At 26.2% G+C, this 23,004-nt stretch overlaps 1 protein-coding gene and 1 long non-coding RNA gene across 3 annotated transcripts; both read left to right on the top strand.

Annotated features, from left to right (window-relative positions):
- Positions 1-1,339: 1,339 nt before the first annotated feature.
- Positions 1,340-7,336, top strand: LOC126906747 (uncharacterized). The gene is made up of 2 exons (XR_007704331.1): positions 1,340-1,454; positions 6,891-7,336. It is a non-coding gene; the product is annotated as an uncharacterized LOC126906747 (long non-coding RNA).
- A 4,000-nt stretch (positions 7,337-11,336) lies between these two features.
- On the top strand, positions 11,337-19,125 carry LOC126906573 (uncharacterized). Of its 2 annotated transcripts, none has more exons than XM_050687163.1 (3): positions 11,337-11,480; positions 11,594-11,678; positions 16,274-19,125. In XM_050687163.1, exons 1-3 carry the CDS (start codon positions 11,475-11,477, stop codon positions 18,991-18,993), a joined length of 2,811 nt encoding a protein of 936 aa, XP_050543120.1. In that variant the 5' UTR covers positions 11,337-11,474; the 3' UTR covers positions 18,994-19,125. The 2 variants fall into 2 exon arrangements, with proteins under 2 accessions (XP_050543120.1, XP_050543130.1); XM_050687173.1 differs by having other exon boundaries at positions 11,340-11,480; positions 11,594-11,648; positions 16,274-19,122.
- Positions 19,126-23,004: the final 3,879 nt, after the last annotated feature.

Genomic DNA, 23,004 nt, shown 5'->3' with positions numbered 1-23,004 from the left:
GAACACGAATTATAATAAAATGAAACCAAATCGATTAATTTTATTATTTTTTCTGGTATGCAGTAAAATGTAACACAAAAATATGCTCTGACGCAATTTACCATGTATATTAACGTTAAATTAAATGTATTTTTAAATAATAACACGTTTGTTAATATATTCACTTTATAAAATAATAATTTTGAATTGACTCAATAAATTAAAATATTCAGACCTCATTATACCGATTTCAATTAATAATACGTCAAAAGAACACGATTTTTATCCAATTGGTTCCAATTATCGATGAAAATGAAAAAAAAACATTATTTTAAGAAATGTATAAAATTTATTTAATATTATATTTACTGTATTTTTAAATATTTTAGTCGATATATTTTAAAAAAACATTTTTTGCATTTTAAAACTATTGGAACTTTTTTTTTTCAATACTAATTCAAATCAAATTTAAATATAGTAAACTAGTGACACTAATCTTTTGATATTCTTATATTAAAAATTGTATCTAGTTAAAGACATTAACCTCAAAATTAAAATATTTTCCCTCGTTCTCCGTTAAAAAAGGAAATCCCCAAAAAATTACAATTCTTAAAATTGTTTAAGTTAGATATTTTTTAAACTATTTTTTTTTTTAAAGTCATAGTATTTTGAAAAGCAAACGAGTCAGAATAATTGTTTTAATAATTATCTTAAGTATTTCGCCTTTATTATATATATATATATATATTTTTTTTTTTTTGAAAATTTGTCCCTTTATCTGCGCACAGAGGGGAATTGGAAATAACTACTTTTACATGAAAAGTTAAAGTTTTCCACTTAACATTTGAACATTTTTCAGAAATACAAAAAGTTCATTAAATTAAAGTCTATGTTACATACTAAAAGTTAAAAATAAAAATAAATTGTCCCAGCAATTTTTCTTCTATATGTCAAAGCCCCTGAAGTTAAACAATGAATGTTGTTTTGGTGTTATAAAATCAAGAATGTGTTATGACGATTGCTATTTGGCTAGCTTTTATTACATGTGTATGAATAGGTCAACTAAATTAATTAAGTATACAGGGTGGTGCACGATGTTTAAAAAAAATATATATATAAATCGACAAATATTCACATTACTTCATGTTACAATGTAACATTTGATTCGCTGAATCAAAGTTTATTAGATTTGCTAAAATATCAGAAACTACCTTGTATATACTTTAAAATTTACTCAAAATATTCTTTTTTAAATAAAATAAATGATGTCATTAATTTTTAAATATATACATCATTTTACCTTAAATATTCTCATTAGTTATACATAATATTACACTTAAAGTAAAAATGGAGGTGAGTAATACACTTAATATTACTTTACCTTTTATTGAATCTAAAAGAATATTTTACTTAATTCTAGAATTGCCAATTGATATCTCTTTTTTTGATAATAACATGCTTCATATATATTAAAGGTAAATTTTATTTTACATTATTTAACACTATTAAGTTTATCAAATAACGTCTAAATTGGACGATGTTTGGGAGTAAGAGCAATAATCAAAAATGACTACACCAAAAAAAATACAGTAGACAATTTTTTTTTTTTTGTTAATTTTAATAATAAAAAAGTATTATTGGTATAAATAAATTATATTTTTGTTACTGGATCGAAATATTTCTTTGCTTGATAATTTATTTATTGTAATAACAAAAAATTATTGGTGGTTTTAAATAACAATAACTATTTTTGATTTTATCAACTCGGACATAGCTTGTTTTAGCTTACTGACCAGATCCGGTGGGCGAACCGTAGCAGGTGCTTGATGAATGAATTCGCCCGGAAGACGTAGTGACATACCGTACACTAAATCTACCGGGGCCGCGTTGATTTCTTCTTTTACTGTACATCTCAACGCGAGCAACACGACAGGTATTTTCTTGCTCCAGCTGGCTGACCCGTGTGCAGTGAGAGCGGCTTACAGCGTACGATGAAATCATTCAACCATACCGTTTGACTGAGGGTGGTAAGGTGATGTATGTATATGACGTATTCCGAACGTGTTTGCTAACGCACTGAAAAGTTCCGATTCGAATTGCCGTCCCTGATCCGTCGTTATAAGATCAGGTAACCCGAAACGCGAAATTCAGTTGGCGACGAGCGAACTAGCGATTGTATGGGCCGACATATTGTCCACGGGCCACGCTATCGGCCAGCGGGTGAAGCGGTCTTATACATGTTATTAAGTATTTGTTTCTCTTCGATGGAGGCAGCGGTCCGACGATGTCCAAGTTAATGTGACCAAACCTACGCTCAGTGGGTACGTACGGTGTTATTGGAGACACTATATGTCTACCTACTGACACGTTATAAAGATTTTTATTTTGGACTTATTGTTTTTGTTAACAATATTTTTCTTTAATTAAGCAATCAGACACGGCGTTTTATTCGAACTTTTCCTTTTCTTAAATAATTATATAAGGAAATATTAATTAATAATAAGTGAAATTCATAGAAATTAACGATCTGTGTTTGTTAGAAGCAAAGAAAGTTAGTTAAAATTACTGAGCTTATTGTATAGCGGAAATTTTGCGAACGCGTAGGCTGTTTTAATAATAACAACAATGTGATAGTCGTTATTATACGTAACCTTCAACTCTACACCTATTATAATTATTAAATTGTGACCAATTCATTCGATTATTTTTATTAAAATTATTTTGCTTATTATCATAAAAATTGTTCTTATTTTTTATTGATGCTGAAATTGATTATTATTAGAAGAGAAATTATTTCTAGGTTTCATTATGTTATTTTGAAATTGGTTACCATTATATCGAGGAATATTATTATTAAATTTATTGTTATTTTGATATTGATTATTATATTGAATAAATTAGAATTATCTTGAAATTGATTACTTTTAGGTATAAAATTAATATATTCACTAAAATTTTGTTTTAAATTGGAAATTTCATCATTCAACTTTTTTATTTCGTCATTATCATTAAAGTTAGCTATTTGATTAATTTTCTCAGTTATAATTGATTGTTTTATTTCAGACGGACTTTTAGCTGTTTCTCCAATAATCATAAATTCTACCTTCTCATACTTGTGAATATTTTTTTTTAATTCGTCTAAATTTCGATTTTCAAGAATTCCAATGTATCTTGCAATACTTGGTTTTAAACCTTTCATCACGTTTCGAACTAATTCTTCCTCTGACATGTTTTTATCTACCCTTTTACATAATGCCTCTATTTCATTGATGAATACACCCGTTGGTTCATCATCTACCTGCTTTTTTCTCTCTTATACAATTCTTAACATATCATTTTGTGCTATCGGTTCAAATTCTTCTCTACGTTTTACCTCTAATTCTTTCCAGGATAAATTTTAAGATTCAATGTTATCATAAAATGTTAGAGCTGGGCCATGTAAAAATGCTACGAAGTATTGCGGTTTAACGATTTCTGACCAATTGTTAACTGCGGCTGCTCTATTAAAAATTTTCAAAAATGAATCTGTACGTTCATTTATCCCACCCGAAAAAGTAGTCGGTTTGAAAAATAGATTTTTATTCATATTGTAATTGTTAATAATTCTGGGTGATTCTTTATTATGATCAATATCTATTTTATTTTCAGTCCTAGTCGAATTTTTTGGTAGAAAAAACCAAAATAATTAATTTTAGTTCTGACACTGTACCATTCGTTTCAAAAATTTTTATTTTTATTTCGGTAACCATAAAGTTCGGTTTTTTTAAAGAATTTTACCACTAAAATATTTTTATATTGTTATGGCACCCCTTCGATATTAATTGATTGTGATTCCTCTGTCATAATATTAAATGTTCTGTCCCTTTTATTTTATTGTTTATTTAAAAAAAAAAATATTTTGTGTTATATTTCGCTCTATATAGTGTAATTCAATTTTAATTTAGCAAGTTTGTTTTAGATTAATTTAAAAAGTACGCGCAATTTGATTTAGTTTTAATGATTGCAATTAAATTTTTAATTCTAATGAAATTTTATTTTTCGTGCAATTTTTATTTTAAATACATGCAGTATAGTTCAAATAAATTCAAATAATTTTTTAATTTTAACGTAATTTAATTGTAATAATAATGATGCATGCTTTTCAATTTTCAAGCATTTCAAACAAATAATTTTAATAGACGCTATTAATAATAATACCACTCCCAAAAAATTGTTTGATAGCAAATAAATTTTTGAAGAGGCGCGAGTATTTATATGATTTCAACTAACTTAAGTTAGCACGACTTTATTTTTCAATAAGTATTCTAACAAATAATCTCAATAAGCGTGATTTAAATTTTTTTTTACTTCAAATAAATAATTTCAAGAAATGCGATTTAAAAATGATTTTATAATAATCAAAATAAATAATATCAATAATCTTAATGAGCGCGTTTTAAATTTTTAATTTGAACAAATAATTTAAATAATTTTAATAAACGTATTTTAAATTTTTAATTCATATAAATAATTTCAAGGAACGCGATTTAAACATTTTTTATAATAATTCAAACAGAAAACATTCTTTCATTCTTTCCTTAGCAAATTAATTTCTACATTGATTTACTTCTGTTCACTTCCTTTACTAAATTATCACTCAAAAGTTTTTCTAGTTATTCAGATTTTAATAATTTCTAGACTGTTAGTTCTGGTTTTTTTTTCTCTTTTTGTTTTAAATATTTATTACAGAATTTTTTTATTAAAATCAAAGGAAAAATATTTTTGTAAGTTTTATATTTTTGAAACCGTTCAATTTATAAGATTTAAGGAGAAAAAAAAATTAAAATACTTTAAATGTTTAAAAAAAATATTTTCTAACCTATAGTTAAATTAACTAAGCCTGTTGGTTGGGCGTCATCTTTATAGTGAGCCAAAAGTAAGGTTTTAGGTATGATATAATAAGATAAATAAAATTGGGTGTGTTAATTAATTTGAATTTTTGAGCACTTGAATAAATTTAATCATCTTACTTTCGGTTACTATAATTCAGTTTGTTTAATATTATTGGGGTCGTGGAGTCCGAGGGTTTAGACTCTAAACTTTAGAGAATGACAATACAATCAGTTAAAAGGGTTATGATGAGTATAGAAATTTAATGTATGTATCAAATTTATAAAATTTGGTAAATCATTTGAATAGTCTCACGTTTCAAAGAGGACGAGCTTAGGTCGGCAAACTATGAAACGTAATAAGAAAATACGTAGGTACGATCTTTGGTCAAGCACTTCGAACGCATTTAATAATTCTCCTGACAAACCAGTTAATAAATTTTTATAAGATAGAAAAATTAATTATTATTGTTTTTTCATTCTCTTCTCGGATTAAATAATTATTGATATTACGATGTATCATCTACTTTATAATATTTTCTGCGGAATTGAAATGAACAAGACTGACAGGTTTTCTTTTGAATATTTGAGACTGGCGGTCAATTGGTGTATTTGATTCTTCACTTGAAAAATGGAATGAGTGAGTTGAGCTAAGTGAGTAAATTGTATAGCTTTTTATGGCTTTTTAAATGAAATCTATGATCTATATCCAGAGTGGCACACCACTCACTGACAACTTAAATAACTTTTGATCCAGTTAATATTTTTAGTTGATTTTTTTAAATAATAGTTATACGTTAGGTCCATAGCTATATCTCAATAATTAATTTTTTTACATTTTATTAAAAATATTATTTATTTATAAATTTTAAATAAAATGTAAAAAAAAAATCTAAGATAGCTATTTTGTAGAGTAGAATTTAAGAAAAATTTTAGTAAAAAAATATCTTATTAATATTCAGTAGTAAATATTCTGTAGCGTTTTGAAGTTTGTGAAAATTTGAATTTTCATGTATTATTTTACGGTATTAAACATTGAAATACGTATTGAGAAAAGGACAGAAGAAAACGCTATCTTTTCATGATTACTGTGTATACATATGATGATAATGTGTATACATTACAAACTTGGCATTAATACCATGATAAGAAATTAGATAAGGCAATTATTACTTATCACTCTCATTCAAAAGTATATTGAAAAGATAGCGTTTTCTTCTGTCCTTTTCTCAATACGTATTTCAATGTTTAATACCGTAAAATAATACATGAAAATTCAAATTTTCACAAACTTCAAAACGCTACAGAATATTTACTACTGAATATTAATAAGATATTTTTTTACTAAAATTTTTCTTAAATTCTACTCTACAAAATAGCTATCTTAGATTTTTTTTTTACATTTTATTTAAAATTTAAAAATAATTAATATTTTTAATAAAATGTAAAAAAATTAATTATTGAGATATAGCTATGGACCTAACGTTTAACTATTATTAAAAAAAAAAATCAGCTAAAAATATTAACTGGATCAAAAGTTATTTAAGTTGTCAGTGAGTGGTGGGCCACCCTGTATGTCACCAAAATGTAAGATTGACCACCAGGGCTCTCATCTTTATTGAAACGAAAATTATAAGCAGGGATAATATATTACATTGGTTATGGTACATTTGATTTTTCTTAGGGATACTGTTACTTAATACATTGTCTTTGTAGATTAATTTACAGTGTTTACATTTATGATACAGATATTAATCTTAAACTGAACAAGTACATAGATTGTATTAATTACATCAGTGATTATGCTATAATATTAATTTAAAATAATTATTTTATTTTGTGATAAACATTGCGAATAATATTAAATTTGAGCGATGAACGGTATCACAACAAATTATTGAAAACAAAACATAGATTTAATACACGAATTCAAAATAGTACACAAATAACTACTAATATAAAAAAATAATAATAATTTTTAATCAATAATAAACAAAAAACTCAACTTATTCATTCTCATCTTTTTTTCTCTTCACATTATAGAGATATAGCATTCCTATAATTACGCTTCACATAATGCACATTGACAAATTATTTAACCTACATAGATATCGAGCTTTGAGACAAGTCAGTGCAATCAATGACTATCCAAATCTAGAACAATTTAATGTCATAAAAGAAGTCATCCATAAACCAATAGATGATATTGAACTAGGATATTCACCTAACACCTTTACATATCAAACTACAGAAGAATTAGAATAAGAAAAATACAGAAGAATTAGCAGGTATACCTACTTTTACACCTTATAATCCAACATTACTATTGAATTGTAACAAAACCACGCAACCCTGAAGAGAAATCCTTAACCGTTATTAACAAAAACCACAGTTTCAATAGCCATAAACACCAATATAGGTCAACCCCTCTAATAAAAAAAAAAAAAGAATAACAACTCAAAAAAGGCCAAAGGATTCGTGAAAAACTACAGCTATCTCTTTGCCAGTCAGTTGCATTTTAACTACCCGCACCTAAACTTATATAAAATTGTACACCACACCAAGATATCATCAAGAAGAATCAAAATCCGTAAGTAAATATTTGACTAAACAACTTTCTAACATATAAAAATAAAAATATAATCGACAATATGGTTCACTCGTGTGGTCAAACAAATGAAATAAAAACGTGGTGGTCAACAAAAAACATTACATGTACCAAGGAAACTCTATGTCATAAATGCAAAATACGGCAAATTAGATATCAAAACTATCATTTAATAGATAATCAAAATATTTGGGAATCGGATGTAAAAAATTATTTTAAAAACAAACCAATTGCTTGGCTAAGTGAGCGACTCTCTTACTACTCTAAGTATGATGTAGAGTTTCAACTAAGACTAGCGTACACACCGGGTAGAAATGTACAGTGATTGGGGTCAAGTCGAATGGTTGAGAGTTAGCTAACAAAAATGTAGCAATGTCACCAAAAAGAATCAGCACAAACTATTGGATTAATTTAATTTACATAGTCTTAGAAATTGGCGCTGTCACAGACTTTTCTGAGATTCGAATTTTAGATAAATATGACGTAGAAATACAAAACAACAACACTAAAAAATCGGTTGATGAGAATGATATTTGGTATTTAGATTCACAACGTGACTTTAAAAAAGTCATCCTCAAACACCATCTTATAATAGATAGCGCCAGCATTAATTATTATCTTTATAAATTCGTATAAATTAAAAACTTTAATAATACTATAAAATATATTAAAAATTGTTTTGAGAATCAATATCCCAAACACCATAGTGACTTCCCTGAAGACACAGTCATTCCTGAAGAAGAATGGTAAAAAATGTTCTTTTTGAATATAATTTTAAAATAGAAAATTTTTTTTTTTATTCAATATAATTTTAATATTTATAAAAAAAAACAATTGTTATACTCTTACTTTTAAATTCAATTAAGCTTAGATTTAGAAATTTTTATTTTTCATATAATTTAATATTTTAATTTTAGATTTAAATTTTTTTTTTTAATATATAATTTTAACATTTATAAAAAAAAAAACAACAATTTTTATTATAATTTTATTATTTTTACCTTTAAATTCAACTAACCTTAGGTTTAGACATTTTTATTTTTTATATAATTTGATATTTAAACTTTAGATTTAAAATTTTTTTTTTTATTCAATTTAATTTTAATACACTTACTTTTAAATTCAACTAACCTTAGTTTTAGAAATTTTTCATATAATTTGATATTTTAATTTTAGATTAAAAAAAGTTTTTTTTTTCTATTCAAAATAATTTTAACATTCTTACCTTTAAATTCAACTAACCTTAGTTTTAGAAATTTTTCATATAATTTGATATTTTAATTTTATTTTTAAAAAAGTGTTTTTTTTTCTATTCGAAATAATTTTAACACTCTTTCCTTTAAATTCAACTAACCTTAGATTTAGAAATTTTTATTTTCCATATAAATTGATATTTTAATTTTAGATTTGAAAAATTCTAACATTTAGAAAAAAAACAATTTTTACTATAATTTTAATACTCTTACTTTTAAATTAAATTAAATTTAGATCTAGAAATTTTCAATATAATTATAAAAACATTTTTTATATTCTAATGATAATTTTAATATTTGCTTCTAGATTTAATTAACCTTTGATTTAAAATTATAAAAAATTCTTTTAATATAAATTTGGATATTGTTCCCTTAAGATTTCATTTTAATTTTAGATTTAAAATTTTTTATATAACATAATGTCAATAATTACAAAAAAACATAAAAAAAAAAAAAATTAAGAGGAATTTTTACTTATAATTAAATTTTAGATTTAAAATTTCTTATATAACTTAAATAACTATAAAAAGAAAAAAAACAATTTTTACATATTCCAACTATAATTTTGATACTTTTGGATTTAATTAACTTTAAATTAAGAACCTTTATTTTATATAACTTTAACACTAATTATAAAAACAAAGAAATATATATAGCCTAATTTCACGTTTGTATTATTGGTCATAAACATAAGACTTTGATCATAACTTAATCGTAGTTTGATATTACTTATAAATGGAATATATTTATCTACATTTTCAAACATATATGTATAAGCTAAAATCTAATTTTTATTTTATCATTATATATAAAAACTATTTTATTTTTATTATTTATTTTAACTTGTTCAATTATCAAAAATGTAGTTATACAAATATAAGTTTCATTTAATGTTAAAAAACAAAAAAAAAATCAATTCATCACCTTCAAATCAACAAATAACAAAATATTAAACTATTGTACTTAATTTCCTAGGTTTAAAGCATCAAAAATGTCTCTCATCATAAACACATCGCTATATAATGATGAAACCATCAATCGCTTCATGAAACTATTAATGAGGAGAAGTGAAGACAGAATTTTTGCTTTTGACGCCTTCTTCATTCCTGAAATTGATAGAAGAGGACTCGACACCATCAACACAAGATTCAAAGAAAATCTTCTGTTAAAAACCATGGCACTAGCTCCAATACATGTTAACCACAATCACTGGATCATAGCAGTGGTTGACATACAACAACGCGAAATAATCTGCTATTAAAGTCTGGATTGTCATGATATAAAGGAAATAACAAAGCTCCAAAAGTTCATGATAAGACATGAACTACGTATGAATGAATCTGAATCCATGTGACTTATATTCAGGGGAGAGACTACAATTCAAGAAAACAACTATGATTACGGACCATGGATTCTGAAAATTGCGGAGAGTTTCCAGAGGAGACCCACTATTACCTGACAAAAACAACATGAAGGAAAGAAGACGACTACACAGCAAATGATTAGAAGAAGATAAAATACATTTATATCATAATACCAACCAATTCACAAATCCTCCACCTCTCCGGCCCTCTTCGCCAACTAATATAAAAGTTATAGAAATTGACACAAGAAGTATCAAAAATATAAAAAACAAAATGAGAAAAATATTAAATGGCACAAGAAAGAAAACCCGATTGCGACATTATCTAAAGAAAAACAATATCTTAATACAGTCTTAAAAACAATACATTTAAATACAAATTTAGAACTAGAAACAAGAAAAACAAAAATATATAGCAAAACAGCTACACCGGTTCAACAAACCTAGTGAAACAATAGTACAATAGTTTAAATTTCACCAAAATCACGGCTACAACAGAATAATCAACGACAACTCAAATTCAAGTTAAATCATATCTTTTTTTATATAAATAAATTTAGAATTACCCTCTTTACACAAAATATCTATTTAATCATAAATTAACTCGAATTGTATTTTTCTAAAAAGATAACATCATTGAAATTGTAACATTAATCTTACAAACATATTAAAAAAAATTTTTCATTAAAATTATAAAAGACAAAATAAAATAAAACGTTCATTGTAAGTGATTCTAATTAAATGTTTGTCAATTAAAAAACCGAATCACCGAACACATTTACTAAAAAAATCTCATAATTTAATCTTAAGTAAATCATTATATATAATAAATTTAGCTAAAATTAATATATCTATTTTGTATAACCAACATATAACTAACATACATGACAATATTTATTTATTAAAACTATATTTTATACTATTATGTCGTTATATCACTTGAATACCTTTATATATACAATTATTAATTTTAAACATTTGTCTTTATAACTTCTGTAATAGGTTCACATGAGGACATGTGAAAAAAAAAGATCGTGGTGCATATTATAGTATCACATTTTAATTCATGTAATAATTAATACTTATATAAAATAATAAAGTATACAGAGTGGTTCACAATGTTCAAAAAAAAAAAGATAACAGTTTAATCAGCAAATATTTCATGTTACAAAGTAACATTAAACATAAAAATAATAGTTAAACAAAAACTTAAATATAAAGTTATTAAATTTGCTAAATTATCAGAATTACCCTGTATATACTTTATTTAAATTTACTTAATGTTTTTTTTTAAAGAAAATAATGAAAAAAATTATTGATGATGTCACTAATTTTTAAATATATACATAAATTTAACTCAAATATTCTCATTAGTTATTCAGAATATTACACTTAGAGTAAAAATGGAGGTGAGTAATACACTTAACATTACTTTATATTTAATTAAAACCTAAAAAAATATTTNACTTAACATTACTTTATATTTTATTAAAATCTAAAAAAATATTTTACTTAATTCTAGAATTGGCATTTGATATCTCTTTTGTTGGTTATAACGTGTTTCATTTTTAATAAAGGTATATTTTATTATACATTATTGATCACTAGTAAGTTTATATAGTCATTTTTAAATAGGACGGCGTATAAGAGTAAGAGCAATAATCAAAATTGACTTCACTAAAAAAAAAATACAGTAAACAATTGTTTTTATTGTTAATTTTAACAATAAAAAAGTATAATTGATTTAATTCAATTATATTTTTGTTACTGGAACAAATTATTTGATTGCTTGATCATTTTTTTATTGTACTCATTAAAAATTATTGTTGGTTTTGATTTTATTATGTTTATTTTTCATTGTATTATTAAGGTGAAACAACGATTTTGCCAAATAAAACTATGTTTGCTTATTTCAATTATATTTTTAAACATATTTAATTAGTAATTTACTTTATTTATTATAAGTAATATTCTATAATATTTGATACGAAACTGAGAAGGTAATTATTTTATCATTAATGAGTTTTAAATAATTTGAATTTGTTATTTATTAATTTCTTGACTATATGTATAGTCTACTATCAGTCTATAAAATTCCAAATTTTTTGGTTATATTTTAATGTGTATGTAATTTCTAAAATGTAATGTATTAACACTTTGGTGGTAACACTTAGGTGGGTAAACCGAATCAAGACAATTCAGTATGAGGTGCGCACAATGGACCAACAGGTCTAAGTGCATGGGCATTATGTCCACCTCGATAATAATTAAAACTAAAACTAAATTTCTAAAATAACGAATTAGGCTTCTCCCGAATTTAACAATGGATATTTAAAATTATAATCAATTTTTATAATACGCTCAATTGATTATATTTTTTTACATCTCTTTGATTGGATTTTTTAGTTTCATAATTAAACAATGTTTAAATATGAATGTTCAAAAGTTACGTGTGCAGCTCGGTCAAGCTCCACGTAGCTTAAAATCGCCCATTACTTTTCTCATTACAATCATAACAGTCGTGTCTGGCACTACCGACACCTTGTTGACATTATGTTTGTGTAGACGGTTGACGTTATACCGAACCATTGGGTCTGATGACTCGTGGCCAGTGAGCAGGCGTGTTTTCTTTTTGTTCTGTTGTTGATTGGTTTGTATCGGCCTGTTTAGGCGACAACCAACTGTTTCTTTCATCCATTGCGTACTACTACGCGAGTGCCCAACGGAAATCAAGACCAGCGGAGGTGACATTCCACACTTAAAAGGTGAATTGATTGAGAAGCGTCCGGCAGTCGATCCAACGTCAAATTGCAGTGTAGTTGGCTGATGGCTGTGTGATGTTTTTACAACTTTTTTTTTAGTGTTAATGTATCAATATATTGAATGTTTATTAGTTTATATATATAATAAAATTACTGTCTGTCATTGACTTTAAGTGGATTGTCTTATCGTTGTTCGCATGTAATGTCTCAAAAAAAAAATTATAATTATTACGATTATTCTTTTAAACCCTCAGACTCTGCAACCTCGATAGAACTTCTATAATGGCTGATTGATCAAATCTCCAAACACTCCAAATTTGGTCAATTAGTTATTTTAATCATTATTCGATGTCATTTATACTCGTCCTAATTATGTCACGTTTACACTGTGCTTCTGTTTATTTTTTTAGTAAAATTTACAATTATAAAACTATAACCAACCAATAGTTATTTTTGCATGGATTTTAAATATATTAACTCTTTGAATTTTAAGTGACTATAAAGCGAAAAAAACATAGTATCATAGTAAAATTAATACCTTCTCAGCTTTGTGTTAAAGATAAAATACCCTTAATAAAAAAATCTCAAAAATTTGCAGCAAAATTAGTTTTTTTTATACTTTTACAGTATTGTTTTATTTTCATGAAATTGTATTAATTGATACAATACATGTGTTATAAGAATATTCTTATATTTTTTTGACGATAAATACCGTGATGTATTTTATGGATGATAATTGTACAATTAAGTATATATACAATTTTAAGGAAGCATTTATAAGCAATTTGCTGAATACGTCTTTATATTTGATTTATAATATATATATTTCAACTTGCAGAGTAATCTAGAAATAAAAAATAATTTCATTAATATTAATATTATTTTAAGATATTAATATGTATAATATATATTTATTTCATGGAATTTTTCAGTTTTCTTCTTTTGCAAATGATTTTTGCACCATATGGACTTAATAAAAAAAACCCAGCACAGTGGGGTCGTGGCATAGTTGGGTCCAGTATAGATGATATCTGATAATGATTAAAATCACTATCATAAAAAACGCTTCAATGCAAATCTGTAGATAGTGTTTAATTTATAAAAAAAAAATTTGTTAAAATAGCATATTTTTGAATACGGTAGCCTTTTGCGCATAGAAGATAGGTCGTCGGGACAAATTTTTTATTTTTATTTTATAATACATGAAATAAGTTTTAACTTGATATATGTTTAAAGGACGCAGTATTTCCGGAACACTTTTAAAAGTTAAGTTGAAAAAAATATTTTTTGTAAAAAAGTTACTATTTTAAATCGCCCCAGTGAGCAAAATAACTGTTAGATTTTCAAAAAAAATTATATCAAATGAAAGGGAAATATCTAAGATTTCAATACAAAAAAATATTATTTTCATTTGTTCATTTTTGAAAAAGTTATGGCAGTTTTAAGTACAAAAAACATCCCGATAAAATGTAATTTTTATCGCAAACATTACATTTTTTTTTAAATTTTCGACAGCCATTTGCACATAGAAGATAAGATGTCGGGACAAATTTTTTTTTTTCATTTGATAGTATATAACATAACCTTTGATTTGATATATGTTTAAAGGACGCAGTATTTCCGGAACATTTTCAAAAGTTCAGTTGAAAAAGATCTATGTTTTTTACAATATTTTAAGTTTTGAACGCCCCCTATATAAGGGGAAATTGTCCAATTTTAATAAAAAGTATGTCAAATGAAAGATGTACTTATAATGTATTTAGAAAAAAAAAATTTGTGCTGATATATACATTTTTCAAAAAGTTATAGCATTTTTAAGTTGAAAATTTAAAATCGAAAATCGAAAATTTTAACACAAAAATAGTGTTTTTTTAACTACGGCAGCCGTTTAAATGTAGAAAAAAAAGTGTCGGGACAAATTTTTTTTTTTCATTTTATAGTACATAAAATAAGCTTTAATTTGATATATGTTTAAAGGACGCAGTATTTCCGGAACATTTTCAAAAATTAAGTTGAAAAAGTTATTTTTTGTAAAAAAGTTACTATTTTAAATCCTCCCAGTGAGCAGAATAAGTGTTAGATTTTCAAAAAAAATTATATCAAATGAAAGGGAAATATCTAAGATTTCAATACAAAAAAATATTATTTTCATTTGTTCATTTTTGAAAAAGTTATGGCAGTTTTAAGTACAAAAAACATCCCGATAAAAGATGATTTTTATCGCAAACATTACATTTTTTTTTAATTTTCGATAGCCATTTGCAAATAGAAGATAAGATGTCGGGACAAATTTTCTTTTTCATTTGATAGTATATAACATAACCTTTGATTTGATATATGTTTAAAATACGCAGTATTTCCGGAACATTTTCAAAAGTTCAGTTGAAAAAGATCTATGTTTTTTACAATATTTCAAGTTTTGAACGCCCCCTATATAAGGGGAAATTGTCCAATTTTAATAAAAAGTATGTCAATTGAAAGATGTACTTATAATCTATTTAGAAAAAAAAAATTGTGCTGATAATTACATTTTTCGAAAAGTTATAGCAGTTTTAAGTTGAAAATTAAAAATCCAAAGTCGAAAATTTTAACAAAAAATAGTGTTTTTTTAACTATGGTAGCCGTTTAAATGTAGAAGATAAAGTGTCGGGACAAATTATGATAAATAAAAGTACAAAACCAAGAATTTTATTAGAAAAATAGCATATTTTTGAATACGGTAGCCACTTGCGCATTGAAGATAGGGACAAATTTTTTTTTTTTCATTTTATAATACATAAAATAAGCTTTAATATGATATATATTTAAAGGACGCAGTATTTCCGGAACATTTTCAAAAATTAAGTTGAAAAAGTTAGTTTTTGTAAACAAGTTTCTATTTTAAATCCCCCCCAATGAGCAGGTTAAGTATTAGATTTTCAAAAAAGTTATATAAAATAAAAGGGAAATATCTAAGGTTTTAGTATAAAAAAAAATTATGTTGATTTGTTTATTTTTGAAAAAGTTATGGAAGTTATAAGAAAAAAAAAGTGAGAAAAATGACAAAATTTACCGATTTTTAAATTTGTAATTTTTTTGGATATTTACTCCATTTGCGGGGAACGAGGGAATTTTTTTCAATTTTTAAGGATAATGTCTCCAACTAAATACGATTTGTGATCTTTTGACGTATTTTGGAAAGAAATCGGTCCAGTGAGACAATATTGTCAACTTGTTTTTTCTAATAAAACAAAATATTTATAAAAAAATTTATAGTTGATACAGACCCATAACGCAGATATTTGACAATAATACTCATCACGATTGAAGTTTCACTTTAAAATACTTTGCAAGTAGTAGTAACATTAAAACTATAATTAAACTGTCTTTCTCTTTATATTTTAATCAGCTAAATAAAAAATTATATTCAGTAAAATTAATTAATTCTCTTGTTCATTTAGGGATTGAAAATAGATATTCAGAACACACAAAAGTATGTCCATTTGAAAGAGGTACGACAAAAAAAGCTGCTGCAAATGGTGACATAGAAACATTAAAACTAGCTCACGAAAGTGGATGTGAGTGGGATAAATATACAACAACTGAAGCTGCTGCAAATGGACATTTCAAATGTTTAAAATATGCACACGAAAATGGATGTCCATGGGATGACAGCACAGCAGAAGAAGCTGCAAAATATGGTAATTTAGAATGCTTAAAATATGCTCATGAAAATGGCTGTAGATGGGATAAAAAAACAACAAGAGCTGCCGCTGCAAATGGAAATTTAGAATGCTTAAAATATGCACATGAAAATGGATGTAGATGGGATAAAAAAACAACAAGGGCTGCCGCTGGAAATGGGCATTTAGAATGCTTAATATATGCTCATAGAAATAAATGTGGATGGAATTATAAAACAACAAGGGATGCTGCTGCTAATGGATTTTTTGAATGTTTAAAATATGCACATGAAAATGGATGTCCATGGAATGAAAGAACAGCAGAAGCAGCTGCAAAATATGGTAATTTAGAAAACTTAAAATATGTACATTTAAAAGGATGTAAATGGGATCAAAATACAACAAAGAATGCTGCTGCAAATGGACATTTAGATTGCTTAAAATATGCTCATGAAAATGGATGTAGATGGAATGAATTAACAACAAGAGAAGCTGCAAAAAGTGGTAGTTTGGAATGTTTAGTATATGCTCACGAAAATGGATGTAAATGGGATGATACAACAACAAGAGAGGCTGCTAAAAGTGGTAGTTTGGAATGTTTAGTATATGCTTACGAAAATGGATGTAAATGGAATGTGGGCACAACTACTGGTGCTGCCATGAATGGTAATTTAGAAATTTTAAAATACGCACATAAAAATAGATGTCCATGGGATAAAAGCACAACAGAAGCTGCTGCTGCAAATGGACAATTAGAATGCCTAAAATATGCTCATGAAAATGGATGTAAATGGAATGAAGGTACAACTAGAGCGTCTGCAGCAAGTGGCTGTTTAGATTGCTTAAAATATGCTCATGAAAAGGGCTGTCCATGGGATATAACAATAACTAGAGAGTCTGCAGCAAGTGGTTGTTTAGATTGTTTGAAATATGCTCATGAAAATGGATGCAAGTGGGATGTGTGCACAACTAATAGTGCTGTCATGAGTGATAATTTAGAAATTTTAAAATATGCACATGATAATGGATGTCCTTGGGATGAGAGCACTGCACAATCAGCTGCAATATATGGTAATTTAGAAAATTTAAAATATGTTCATTTAAATGGTTGTAAATGGGATAAAAAAACAACAAATGCTGCTGCTGAAAATGGTCATTTAGATTGCTTCAAATATGCATATGAAAATAGATGCGAGTTGTATGAAAATATAACAGGGCTAGCTGCTTTAAACGGTGATTTAGAAATTTTAAAATATGCTTTAGAAAATGGATGCACATGGTCAGAAGGTACAACTAGTTTTGCTGCTTACAGAGGTAATTTAGATCGTTTAATATATGTCCACATTAATGGATGCCAATGGGATGATGAAACAACTAAAGATGCTGCGGAAAGTGGCTGTTTAGACTGTTTAAAGTATGCTCATGAAAATGGATGCCCTTGGAGTAAAGGTACAACAGAAACAGCTGCTCTTTATGATAATTTAGATTGCTTAATATATGCTCACGAAAATGGATGCAAATGGGATGATAGAACTACAGAAGTAGCTGCAAGTTTCGGCCATTTAGAGTGCTTAATATACGCTCATGAAAATGGCTGTAATTGGGATGAAAACACAACTAGAGCTGCTGCAACAAGTGGCTCTTTAGACTGTTTAAAATATGCTCATGAAAATGAATGTCCATGGGACGAAACAATAATAAAAGTAGCTGCTGAAAATGGAAATTTAGAATGCTTAAAATATGTTCATGAAAATGGATGTAAATGGTTTGAGGGCATAACTAGAGTTGCAACTTTAAAAGGTCATTTAGATTGTTTAATATATGCCCATGAGAATGGATGCCAATGGGATGATGGCACTACTATAGTTGCAGCTTTAAATGGTAATTTTGATTGTTTAATATATGCTCACAAGAATGGATGTTATTGGGATATTGGAACAACTAGAGCTGCTGCAGCATATGGTTGTTTCGATTGTTTAAAATATTCTCATGAAAATGGATATAATTGGGATGTAGATACAATAGTTACAGCTGCTGTTCATGGTAATTTAAATTGGTTAAAATATGCTTATGAACATGGACATGATTGGGTAAGAGGTATTACGAGAGGGGCTGCTGCAAATGGACGTTTTGACTGCTTGAAATATGCTATTGAAAATGGTTGTGAATGGGATGAAGGCACAACCAGGGAAGCTGCTGCAAGTGGTTGTATTGACTGTTTGATATTTGCTTATGAAAATGGATATCTATGGGATGTAGGGACAAAGAGTGCCGCTGCTGCAAATGGTCATATAGATTGCCTAAAATATGTTCATGAAAATGGATGTGAGTGGGACGAAAGTACTACAAGACTTGCTGCTGCAAATTATCAATTTGGTTGTGTAAAATACGCACATGAAAATAATTGCCCGTGGAGTAGAAATACTATTTTTGCAGCTCATCAAAATAATTGTATTGATATAATAATATATGCTATAGCAAATGGTTGTCCTAATTAGTTGTTTTTTTAAATGATTTTATTTTTTATTAATATATCTAATTACATTATATTTAAAATAAATAAATCTTAAGATTTGATATTAATAGTTTTATTCATATTTTACTTGTCTAATATGCAGTGTTTGAGAGTATTACTAAAATCTAATACTTCACATTTTCATTGTTTAACTAGATTTTAATCTAACCAAATTTGTTAATTCCAAATAATTCAAAAAACGTTCTCAATTTTAAAATTGTTTGTCAAAGTTATGTCATTTTAAAAAATTATATTGTAAAATATAATTATACTGTAAAAAAATTGTATTTGTTACCTGTTGTTGCTTTTGATTGTTTAATTAAATTATTGATACCTAATCTTATTAAAAGATGTCATTTGGAATTCTTCTCCTTTGACTGGTAGGTGGTCAGTTTTTAAAAAAATTTATATCTAATGATAGGTAAAGACATTATCTATAAAACATATCACATCTATCAAAAAAATAAAAATTATATTGATTTTGTCATTTTTAAAAATGTTATGACAGTTTTATAAAAAAAAAAAAAAATTGAAAAAATAACAAAACTTAGCGATTTTATATATTTTTTGAAGATTTCCTCATTTATGAGGAACGAAAATTTTTTTTTAAATTTTTGAGTGTATTGTGTTCTACTTGACACAATTTGTGATCTTTTTAAGTGTCATTGAAAGAACCGTTTCGGTGAAACCTAAGAAAAAGTGGTTACAGACAAAAAAAAAACACATAATATAATTAATACCTTCTCAGATTCGCATTCTTTCAAAGTCAGAAAGGATATAGAAAGTAAAACATTTCCATCTTAATTTTTGAAAATGTTTGAAATACTAACATTTTTTTAAATTGAATTATATCTTAATTTCAAGCTTATGTAATATACGTTTATACGAAAAAACTGGATCCAAATATGCGACTGGGTGAGACAATGTATTGTCAGACCACAGTATGATTTAAAAAAAAAAAATTAAATATTGTACATTAAAAGAAATTTAAGATAATAAAAAATAGAAAAGAAATAAAGGCTGTATTTAATGTCTGTTGAGTCGTTGAAAGATGTTCAACATCAAAACCTCATGACAGTCATCACATAACCATGATGATTAAGGATGACCTTATACAAGCCTTTGTCCGTACCTTTTAAATTAGGGCGAGTTGATTTTTGAAAGAAAAAAAAAACATGAGTCCATTGAAGATGGAACACGCAAAAAAAAATAAGATGATAATTAAATTATATTAAGGGGACTTTATTAAGTAATAAAAAAAAAAAATTAAGTTAATATGAGGCAAAAAACCGAAAGGTCAAAAACCTCGTTTACAAATTAAAACAACAGAGAGAAAAAACAGATATTAATAAAAAAATAGTTACACCCTTACTTTTACTATTAGAGAATACGATGAACGTCTTCGGGTTGCATCAGTACCAAAGTGTTTTTTTAAATAAGTAACACAAGATTCACAAATTGATTCAAATGTTTGATACATTTGCCAAATAATATTATGGAGGAGAAATTTTCCATCAATTACATACTTAGCGCTAGTAATATATAAACTTTCTCAAGATATGTGCTGTAAAATATCATACAAGGCAGATTTTTTTGTATTTCTAAGACCGTTTTCATCAAATAATACCAAAGAAAAGGTGCGAGTACAAATTGAAGATATGACAAAAGTTCTTCATCGCTTTTTTTTTAAATAGCAATTCATTGAAATAGTAGCAATGGGATTACTTCAATTATTTCATTATTAATTTTAACATCAGAAGTTATTGAAGCTAGAGCTATAAATTTATTTGACCTTTTAAGTCTTATATCATTAAACCCACCATTGGGTTCTATTAGACCCCATTTCTAAAAAAGTATAAAATATGTATAAAAAAGTTCACTTTTTTAATTCAAAGACATTATTTGTTACCATATGATATATAAATATGGATAAAAATTAAAAAATTAAAATTAAAAAATAAATAAATTACAAAATTATGTGCATTACTAAAAATTATATTACAAAAAAAAACTTAATTTTCAAAATTTCATTAAAAAATTTTGGTTTGTAAAAAAATTATTTTAACTGCAAAATCTTATTTTTAAGACGGTAAATAAAAGCTTTTACTATTACAAAATGTATTTTTATTAATTTTTCTTGTATTTCTTGGAGCTCAAACACGGCTTATATTTATTAGTGCTATGTGTATTTGCATTCACATAATCATATTTCTGAATTAAATTTTTTGATCATTAATATTGCAATACAATTTAATTATTATAATACGAGTAGGGTCAGGAGGGGTAATTGTGAATAGTGGTAATTGTAAATGAGGTACCGGTAATAAATGTGTCCACAATGCGACGGGATGTATTTATTACATGTTTTGTCCGTATTTGTTCCGTATCATCGAGTAGTGGAAATTCTCAATAGATTATTTATTTTTAAAACTTAATTTCACAGTCAGTGCCAGACCCACATAATCCCAATTCCACAATATTATATCGATTATAACATTGCATTTACGATAAAACGATATTTTGAAAAAAATACAAGTTCAAAAAAAACATTATAACGTTACAAGTCGCGTGGGGGTCAATATGACCCATTTAAACTTTGATGGATATTTTAAGTCATACACTTTTTTTTCGAAGGTACTTATTTATGAAAATCTATTCAATATTACTATAAAAACCATCTTCTAAATTTATATCTATGTACACCTTTTATGCAATATAATACATCCGTTTTTATTTATGTGGGGGTATGCTAGACCCCCGCGACTATTTAACGGTTAAAATATTCCAAGAAATACGTCTAAAAATACATTGATATAAATTTACTGTAATAATTATAAGAAGTTCTTAAGTTGTGACAAATTATCTATTTTAAGTAAAATAATATGTAATAAATAACACAAATTGAGTAATAAACAGATAATAGTAAAAGGTCGTGACACTTCTTGCATAGATAGATGAATTAAATTTAATATAAAAGGGCATAAAAACTGCTAATCTCTCTCACTACTACTTCACCTTATGAACTTTCAACGAATTCAAGAAGTGGCTTGACAAAATACGATTTTACATAGAAAATTGAGGTATATTCATTTTTTCAACATTAGTCCTGATATCATTAAGGTAAATTCATATTCTACAAAATATCCATAAGGTTTAAAGTAAATATAATGAGTACATAAATTAAGTAGGAAACCAGAAAAAATAAAGTGATCTCTAGAATAAAATATTGTCTAAATAAATAAAGAGAATTGATAACGTTTGTACGAAGTTATCCAGCCTAGTCTAATCTTTGAGGGGGTTACCTGTGTAGTCAATACTAATAAAGGCTCTCTTGCGAAGATAGAGAATCCACTTGTGGTTCCTATACTACTAGAGGTATTTATTGACTCGACTCACAGTCAGCACAAGTCTAGATAACTACTGGTACGAGTGGCGTTGTTGATGATCTATGTGTGATAATTAATCACAATAATTTCTATTTCAAATTATTATTATATTAATAAATTTTCAAACATCACTTTGCTTTTCTATATTTTATATCTTTTCATAAACCCTCGTACTATATCCCGAGAGAAAATTATATTATATCATTTTCTTTATTCAATAAATATTACAGTGACTCAATTATTCTCATGCTCATACAATACCAACAAATATAAATAATTTTAATAAATTATTCTTTAATCATATTAATAAAATCTTCTTAATAAATTTTTTCCTTTATTTTTAAGTTACTATATTTTTCAACATCACTATCATCACGAGCTATCCTAGATTCACGAAATTCGATGAGCTCTTCGCTTATACCGGAAGAAAGATTTATAACATTTTTAATGTTAGCACAATAAGTACATTATTTAAAACAGGCGTACTCAAAATCCATTTATTCATTACGCTATTCGACATACCTCTACCATGTGTTAGACCGCCAGCTGTTTTCATTGTCCGCATAAGAGTTTCTTCCCATCCATTATATGAATAGTATTTAAACCAT

This window comes from Daktulosphaira vitifoliae, unplaced genomic scaffold (genome assembly GCF_025091365.1).
Source record: "Daktulosphaira vitifoliae isolate Bord-2020 unplaced genomic scaffold, ASM2509136v1 Scaffold_1, whole genome shotgun sequence".
Classification (NCBI taxonomy): Eukaryota; Metazoa; Arthropoda; class Insecta; order Hemiptera; family Phylloxeridae; genus Daktulosphaira; species Daktulosphaira vitifoliae.
The sequence above is the reverse complement of the archived record's forward strand: the minus strand, read 5'-3'. Positions and strand labels throughout refer to the sequence as shown.

What these genes read in the sequence shown, in the direction of transcription:
- LOC126906573 (XM_050687163.1), top strand. An exon ending in TTATACATTATTGATCACTA is followed by an intron (nt 11,679 to 16,273) that starts GTAAGTTTATAT and finishes TTGTTCATTTAG; the next exon opens with GGATTGAAAATAGATATTCA.